We start from the raw sequence: 9,651 nt of genomic DNA, 5'->3' as shown, positions 1-9,651 counted from the left end.
TGTATACATTATAATGTAATTTTTGTACTGTCCCTCCAGAAGTATACAGCTAATGTACTGTATGTAGTAGAGATCAGCGGTGTCAAACTCATTATTAGCGAGGGCCACATCAGCCTTATGGTTGCCGTCAAGGGCCGATTGTTATTGTATAGTAAGGGCCCGTTCACATGAGATTTCAGTGTGTGGCGCCACCATAACTCCCAGCATGCCCGCTGCCTTGGGGTCATATTCAACGCCGATCTCTCCTTTACCCCCTACATCCAATCTTTCGCCCGAACATGTCAGCTGCACCTTTGTAACAATTCTATTTCTTCTCTTAGTACAGTGTTGTCCTTGGTTAGAACCATTAGCATTCTTTAAAGTTCCTTTACCTCTGACTTTTGCTTGGCAGTGGGCAGTTCCCTGATGAGTGGGTCCTTGGAGCCAGCATCCCTGTGATCGGCTTCTACCATCTGGACCATCTGTTTCTTCACCTTCTGGGTTTGCTTTTTGAGGTCATTATACTCTTGCTGCAGTTCTTCCAAGATTTCTGCTGCCACTTCTGAAACCTTCTCAGCTTCAGTAGCCTCACCTTCTGCCTACATCTTGGCCTCTTGTACTTCAGAGGTCTGTTTAGTTTGTATCTTTTGCTCAGGTCCCACCTTAATGACTTTTCTTTTGTTTACAGAAGTGATGTCTTTCTTCCAGACCGTCCAAGTCTTTACAAACTGTTCACCTGGAGTGCCCAGGTCACCTTCATCTAATTTGGTACATTTCACCACTTGCGTCTTGTTTTTACAATTCTTCATTCCTGCCACCGCTTGTTGGACCACGCCTTTGCGTTCTCTTTGTACCAGAGTTCGCTTTCCAGCATCATTATCGGGACTCTTCCACAAGCCCTTCTCTTTTACTTGCTGTCTGAACTGTCTCCTAGAACGCACTAGTCTCTGAACCCTCTTTTCAGCAGTATGACTCTTTGACTTCCAGAGCTTCACCTTTGCATTTAATTTCTTAGCGGACTTTTGCAATACCACTTTTTCTTCTGATACCACCTTCAGGGGGTGCTTCAAGGTTAGCGCTTCTTTCTTAATATTCTCCAACAGGATCTCCATTTCTTCTACCGGTCATTGGAACACACCTTTTGGCTTTTCCCATATCAGGGTTCTCTTCTCAGCATCCGTCTTGGTGCTAATCCAGTCTTGCATTTCAGTGCACACCCGCTGGTTACGCCTTTCTTTTGCAACTTTAGGGGACACGGACTTCCCCTCAGTAAGCCACTGTTCACCCATCTTTTGTTTCTTCTCCCAATTGGACACCATCTGACATTGGTAACCAAGCTCCACACTAATGTCTTCTACTTCTTGCTGAAGACTCACTGTAAACTTCTCAAGTTCATCATAGACATCAGTTTGAAGACAAAACAGCTGATTTATCGCTTCCACCTCTTTTAGGATTTCACTGTCGTGCTCTTCAACCGTGACCCAGCATGCCGGGTGCTCATACCGTTTCTCTTCCATCCCTGTATCATTTTCAGGGTGTGTGTTAAAGTTAACACTTCGGTCTCTTTCATACGGACCCTTTCTTCAGCACGCTCGCGTTCAGTGACATATCTTGCAGACCTGATTTTCTCCTCTGTAAGCTGCTGTTCACATATTTGCTGCGTCTTTCTTAGTTTGGACACAAGCTCCTTTTGGAGACCAAGCTCCACAGAAACCTCTTCTAACTCTTGTTGAAGATGTACTTTAAAGGGGTTGTCCCGCGGCAGCAAGTTGGTCTATACACTTCTGTATGGCCATATTAATGCACTTTGTAATGTACATTGTGCATTAATTATGAGCCATACAGAAGTTATAAAAAGTTTTTCACTTACCTGCTCCGTTGCTAGCGTCCTCGTCTCCATGGTTGCCGTCTAATTTTCGCCGTCTAATGGCCAAATTAGACGCGCTTGCGCAGTCCGGGTCTTCTTCTCTTCTCAATGGGGCTCCGTGTAGCTCCGCCCCGTCACGTGCCAATTCCAGCCAATCAGGAGGCACGTGACTCTTTGGCAGGAACTGGCTTTTATCTGGTTCCTGCTCCACCCCTTGGTTAAACTCGCAATAGAAGTCCTGTCTCTGGCCCTCTACAGGCCCTTCTGTGTACTGCACTACTACACTATTGAACTGGATCATATTTTCCTCCAGCAGGTTTCGGGGTATTCTGTAGCTTCCAAATTGTATAGTGTGCACACATCATCGACCAGATCAGACACAAGTGCCGGTCTAAGCTGAGTCTGCCCTACAATGTGTAGAGCCTCAGGCTTTATTGTAACACATGATACCTGCCCTTTTATGGGCGTGCAACAGATTACATCAGTAAAATATAGGATTCTCATTTGTCAGATCATATAGAATCCCCCACCCCTCTCCAAAGTCCAGTGTGTAAGCCAGTCCTTTGTTCTTTCAACATGCGGTCAAAACTGAAAGTATCTCTTTTGTTGGAGAAGTTTCAGTGTGGGGGAGGGGCTGGATACTCTTCTTCAGTATTGGAATGTGACTTAACTCTTTAAGAGGCTGCTTGTGGAACTTTGTGCCAAGTCAACATTATACCACACACACATCTTTCACCATGCCATTGTCCAGCAATTACTATAATGAAATTATGCAGTCATTAGCCTCTAAGAGTTAAAGCCACTACAGCTGCGTAATACATCTAGTTTAGTACAAATCAATAGACATTTTACGCTAACTAATCATCATGTCTATCACACTATATATAATATGGTACGTCAGTTACACAACAACATAAGGATGGTTGTCGGTGTCATGGTGCTCTGGGCTGCTCCCTGGAGGAGGTCTTTATAATGCAGTGTGGACCCCATGAAATAGTAGGTTACTAATAGAACAATTAGTAGGGATACACATTATATAAAAAAGAAAATACCAAAACCTTCTAAACTGTATGGTAACTAAAGGCCTATTTAGACACAAGGATTATCACTCAAAAGATGCCTTTTGAGTGACTTTTGAGCAATAATCGCTGTGTGCATTTACAGCGCAAAGTGATTGCTCAAACGTTGAGTGATCGCCTCATGCTCCGAGCGGGGAATGCAAAAGACAAGCGGCGCCGCTTGTCTTCTGCATCCAGCTGTTCTCTGCTCAGAGCGCCCGGCTGTTATACTGCTAATGGGTTACCCCAGGGGGCAGTACTGGAGGGGTTAATGATTGGTTACCACAAGGGGCTGTACTGTAGGGGTTACTAGTGTGGGTGGGAAGAAGACTAGTCTGCGGGGGCGGTATTGGAGGGCTTAATAATGGGTTACCACAGGGGAAAGTATTGAAGGGGTTACTAGTGGGGGTGGGCAGAAGACAAGCCTGCGGGGGCAGTATTGGAGGGGTTAATAATAGGTTACTAGTGTGATGGGCAATGTTCTGCTAGTCCCCGGGTCCTGGCATCATGTGGATATGACACCACCTACTTACCACTGTATGGACAAGTGCACCCTTCATGGCAGCTGGATTCCCTAATGGTGGTGCCCTCTGCAGGATGACTGGTCGTATGGCGTGTGGGGGGGCTGTAGAGTGGGCCGCAGGTGTCTGTAGGGGTGTGGGGCGGCTGTAGAGTGGGCCACAGGTGGCTGTAGGGGAGTGTGTGTGTGGGGGGGGGGATGTAGAGTGGGCTGCAGGGGTGTCTGTGAGGGGGCTGTAGAGTGGGCCACAGGTAGCTGTTCTGCTAGTCCCCGGGTCCTGGCAGCATGTGGATATGACACCACCTACTTACCACTCTATGGACAAGTGCCCCCTTCATGGCAGCTGGATTTCCTAATGGTGGTGCCCTCAGCAGGATGACTAGTCGTATGGTGTGTGGGGGGCCTGTTGAGTGGACCACAGGTGTTTGTAGGTGTGTGTGGGGGGACTGTAGAGTGGGCCGCAGGTGGCTGTAGGGGGTGTGAGGGGGCTGTAGAGTGGGCCGCAGGTGGCTGTAGGGGGGTGTCCGGGGGCTTAGAGAGGTCCACCAGAGGCTGTGTGGGAAGGGGGGGTAGGAGGGGTAAGTGTTCTTCTGACTTTTCACCTTTTTCCGATTGTGACTTTGCTCTAGTCACTAAATCCGATCCTATTTACAAGAAGACAAAATTCACACGAGACACGAAGCGGAATGCGGACGGCGTAAACCTGGCCTTCAGCAAACAGGTGACCTTAGGACACCTGGAGGTCTGTAGTGTTGGGCTTATTGAGATTCCTGACCTGCTTGCTATGTTGTCTTGGTCTGCGTCGTCTGAGTGTGCCTTGCATTAGTGTCATCTGAGTGTGAATTGCGGTAGTGCTGGCTAGGCCTGCGTTGTCTGAGCGTCCTTGCGGTAGTGCCGCCTGTGGCTTGAATGTCAAATCTGAGGAGAAAAAGATGATTTAAGGGATAAAAGTCTTTTATTTTATTTGAGCTGTTCAGTGTAAAAATCCTGTGTGCTGATGTTGGTGGTGATTATGATGATGGTGGCGACATTGATGGTGGTGACGGTCATGATGGTGGTGATGATGGCGGCGACATTGGTGGTGGTGACGGTGATGATGGTGGTGTCTATGACATTGGTGATGGTGGTGATGATGGCGGCAACATTGGTGGTGGTGATGATGGTGACTATGACATTGGTGAAGGTGGTGATGATGGCGGTGATATTCGTGGTGGTGACAGTGATGATGGTGGTGACTATGACATTGGTGATGATGGCGGCAACATTGGTGATGGTGATGATGACGATGGTGGTGACTATGACATTGGTGATGATAGTGGTGGCGACGACATTGGTGGTGGTGACTGTGATGAAAGTGACTATGACATTGGTGATGATGGCGGTGACATTTGTGGTGGTGATGGTGATGATGGTGACTATGACATTGGTGATGATAGTGGTGGCGACGACATTGGTGGTGGTGACTGTGATGAAAGTGACTATGACATTGGTGATGATGGCGGTGACATTTGTGGTGGTGATGGTGATGATGGTGACTATGACATTGGTGATGGTGGTGATGATGGCGGTGATATTCGTGGTGGTGACAGTGATGATGGTGGTGACTATGACATTGGTGATGATGGCGGCAACATTGGTGATGGTGACGATGACGATGGTGGTGACTATGACATTGGTGATGATAGTGGTGGCGACGACATTGGTGGTGGTGACTGTGATGAAAGTGACTATGACATTGGTGATGATGGCGGTGACATTTGTGGTGGTGATGGTGATGATGGTGACTATGACATTGGTGATGATAGTGGTGGCGACGACATTGGTGGTGGTGACTGTGATGAAAGTGACTATGACATTGGTGATGATGGCGGTGACATTTGTGGTGGTGATGGTGATGATGGTGACTATGACATTGGTGATGGTGGTGATGATGGCGGTGATATTCGTGGTGGTGACAGTGATGATGGTGGTGACTATGACATTGGTGATGATGGCTGCAACATTGGTGATGGTGACGATGACGATGGTGGTGACTATGACATTGGTGATGATAGTGGTGGCGACGACATTGGTAGTGGTGACGGTGATGAAAGTGACTATGACATTGGTGATGATGGCGGCGACATTTGTGGTGGTGATGATGGTGACTATGACATTGGTGATGGTGGTGATAAAGGGAAAATCCATGGCAGCACCACGATGCAAAAATCAATAAAATAACTTTTATTTCTCCATCAGAAGTATGGTTGCAACGTTTCGACCTCTGTTGTTATTAGGTCTTTGTCAAGAATATGTTAGCGCAAAATTCGCTATTTCGATATACTGTGCGTTTCCAAATTAAGATAATATGTGCAGGCCTGGAGAGCCTTTCAAAGATCACACGTCTACATCATGTGCCCCCGAAGAAAACTCTGTCTTTATTAAGCGCGCGTAAAACTTAAATAAGTTTAACACAGGAAATGAAGTAATTTAGGAATACAGTTACAGTATATAGCGAGCCGATTGGTCGTTCTCAGAGGGAGGTATTTGTGAGGTAGCTTGTGATGTCATCCATCTGGGAGGAACTTCAGTGAGCACGCTCAGTTCATTCTTGAATTTAGCTTCATGAGAGAAACATCCTGTTTCTCCTCTCTGTTTGTCAAGGACAAAGACATTCCTATGCCATGTGCTTTCAATTGGACCCCCCCACCACCATCTGAAGTAGCCAGTTTCTTTGATCAAAGGTTCAGAATCAACAACTCAATTCCCTAGACAATGCTGATGGTATCACAGGATTAACAAGACTCAACAGATTCATGGCCATACAATGTATATGGACAGAGCTCAAACAAACCTATACAAATGGAATTGTAGTAAAAGCAGGTAGCATTGTTCTGTATAAGTAAGACCAATATACATATGTTAGACCTCTATCTTATACAAAGAACTAACAAGTCACATACACATTTCACAGTTACATCAAAGCTTCCTACACCAAACAGGTTTGAAGTCCACATGAATGTTCATAGCTATTCGTATGTAAAATGCAGAATGGAGAATAAAAGAAAATACAAAATGGAGGATGAAGGACAAAATGGAGGGCTACAAATAGTCAATTATATTGGCACCACAATCCACCCTTTGTCTATTTGTAGCCATCATATCACTATTTCATAATGTGATCAAGAAACATAAAATAAACATACAATTTAGGGCTGGAATATGCATTTTGACATATCATGGTTTGATCTTCAAGTTCTATTAATGAACAATTAGCAGCTTCCAAATGTTTTCTTCAAATGTTCCATATTTTATATTCGTTTAATACATCAAATATTAAAACATGCATATATATATATATATATATATATATATATATATATATATCAGACAATAATATCATGGAACTTTTTATTCCGCTCACAAATAGCACACCAATACAATGCACGATATATTATGCACAGACTGCATTCGCCAATAACCACCTTTGTAATACAGCTGAACATAACATTAACCCATGTAATCACCTTGCATGTGTATGGTCCGCCATGTTCTGTGTAACTTGCATCTCAATATTCCTTAGGCACATTCGCGGGAATTCAGAGACCACACAAGACTTCTGCTGGTGACGTCAAAACAGCTTCAGAGCCGGTGCACGAACTGCGCATGCACGAGCACACGGGCTAACGCAAGATTATCATCGCCACTCACAATTACCCTATATCTGAGCCGTTGTCATGGTAATCAATATTAACCTGCCTATATCATTACTATGTAGAAAAATAAACATATTTATCAACCTCAAAGATCATGTGCACTACCACGCCAATTATTATTAGCGCAGCTATCAGCTTCTCCATCAGGATTACTACTGTACATATAGGTAAGTATATCTATATGATACTGGAGTCATAAACCCTGGATCATAGCCAAGTTAACTAAAGCAGTGCACTATATATATGGAATTACTCCTGTATATATATGGGAGTATATTTATATGACACTGGAGTTATAAACTCGGAACATAACCAAGCTTGCTGAACCAATGCACGGCTAAACTACCCATGACTGAATAGGTAAGGGCTATGTGTCATTGGCTGAGGGCTCAGCCAATGGCTAAGCAGTAGCTGCTATTGGCTGAGCCCTCAGCCAATCTGCACAGCCCTTTCAGGAGGCGGGGATTTTTAAATCCCGACTGCTGAAAGAGCTTAATAGCAGTGCAGGGGAGCCACCAGGAGGACGCGTCTGAGGGCTGGAGAGGTGAGTAAATTTTAAAAAAAATTTTTTTAAACACTTTTTGCTGATTATCGGGGAAGAGTTTATATTTCAAGCCCTTCCCTGATAATCATTCCGCGGGGCTTGACAAAGCAGTGCTTTCAATAGGATCGGCAGCAGATAGGATAGAATGCCGCGGGCTTCTGTCACAGCTGTGGCAGAAGTCCGCGGCATTCTCCCTATGTTTTCAATGGGGCTAACGCTGCTGCCGCTGGCCCCATTGAAACCACTAGCGATATGCCGGTTCTATACCGGCGTCTTTCTTGCGCTGCGAGGCGAGAGTTTTCTCATGCTCTCGCAGCGCAAGAAAGAAAAAATCGCCAGTGAGAGACCACCCCAAATCCTATAAAAAAATGTAAACGTCAACAATAACGTCAACCTATATTTAAATAGCAAAAAATAGCAAATATACTGGCGGACCAGAGACACATCCAGGTTTCCAACATGACACACCTCAATACAGAAGTGGAGCTCCCTTTTGATGTACTGTGTATGGATCCTCCAAATTCAAGCCCAATGGAGCCATGGTATTAAGCTCATAAATTCATTTGAGCTCTTTACGTTTCAACAAACCCAATCTGTCGCCCCCTCTAGGCAGGGGAGCCACCCAGTGTATAATTCTAAATTTTAATTGACTTACAGTGTTTGAATTCATTAAAATGTTTGGGGACAGGTAGATCTATTTTACTGGCATGTACCATATTTTTGTGGCCTCTATGCTCGTCTCCCCAGCATAGCCCAGGCCACATGGGCACGTCAAAGTACACCACAAAAGACGTTGCACACGTGAATCTCTCTTTCAGATGGTATTTTTATCCTTTCAGAGGGTATCTAAAATGATCACCCTTCACAATATTCCCACAGCATGAACATGCCATACAGGGAAAATTACCCTTCTTCACAGGTAATATGGTATGTTACACCAAACCTCTCACTGGGGGTATGAGGGGCCATACCAACCTGTCCCCCAGGTTTTGACTCCTCTTGTAAGCCATCATGGGGGGTCTAGTGAATTCTGGGACTGTACCACAGCACTTGCCGATGATTGGCCAATGTTGCCGAATGATGTTCCTTACCCTGCCATTCTCTGAGCCAAAAGTTAAAATAAAAGGAATTCTTGCTTCCCTAGGGGTTTGAGTTTTGATATTGAACAATTCTGCTCTAGTTATTTCTTTTACCTTTGCACAGGACTTTTTAACAACTGAGGAGGATATCCTCTATTCATAAATCTTACACACATTTCATCAAGTCGGGTGTCAACCATCTCCTCATCCGTAATGCGGCGAACCTGCAGCACTTGTGACCATGGAAGAGAGTGCAACATCCATCTTGGATGGTTGCTACTATATACCAGTAACAAATTATGGTCTGTAGCTTTCGTGAACAAATCAGTTTTAAACAAAGAGTTGATAATCGACACCCGTACATCCAGGAATTGGATGGACTCACGAGATGACACCATAGTGAATCTTATGTTGCGGGTAAAACCCATTCAATTCAATTCAAGGTCGGTTCCCCCTCCAAAGGACAAACACATCGTCTTGAAATCGATACCAACAAGTAACATTCCTCCAACGAGCAGACGGATAGACATAGTCCTCCTCAAAAGCACGCATATAGGTGTTAGCGTAGGTGGGTGCCATGTTGGAACCCATAGTGGTGCCCTGCCGCTGTCGGTAGTATGATGGCGGTGACTATGACATTGGTGATGGTGGTGATGATGGCGGTGACATTGATGGTGGTGATTGTTCTCTCTCTTCCTCACAGGTCGGCCACTTCTGCTGGGATTACAACTGCATAGCCTTCCAGTGTATGGGTCGTCTGCTGGAGCCGCACTGCCACGTGGGAAACCATTTGCTAAAGTTGAGCCCTGAGACTCACAACACACAGAAGAGACGTGGTGGGACGCTCACACGGTCACCTCCTCTTTACTTTCTATGAATGTCCCCCACAAGCAGCCTGTACTGCCATCT

General features: G+C 45.3%; 1 protein-coding gene across 1 annotated transcript; it reads right to left on the bottom strand.

Annotated features, from left to right (window-relative positions):
• Positions 1 to 4,384: 4,384 nt before the first annotated feature.
• LOC136590880 (uncharacterized) lies at positions 4,385 to 5,611 on the bottom strand. The gene has a single exon (XM_066588406.1). It carries the CDS (start codon positions 5,609 to 5,611, stop codon positions 4,385 to 4,387), a length of 1,227 nt encoding a protein of 408 aa, XP_066444503.1.
• Between the last annotated feature and the right edge of the window lie 4,040 nt (positions 5,612 to 9,651).

Source organism: Eleutherodactylus coqui, unplaced genomic scaffold, assembly GCF_035609145.1.
Source record: "Eleutherodactylus coqui strain aEleCoq1 unplaced genomic scaffold, aEleCoq1.hap1 HAP1_SCAFFOLD_313, whole genome shotgun sequence".
Taxonomy (NCBI): Eukaryota; Metazoa; Chordata; class Amphibia; order Anura; family Eleutherodactylidae; genus Eleutherodactylus; species Eleutherodactylus coqui.
This window is presented reverse-complemented; position numbering and strand designations above follow the sequence as displayed.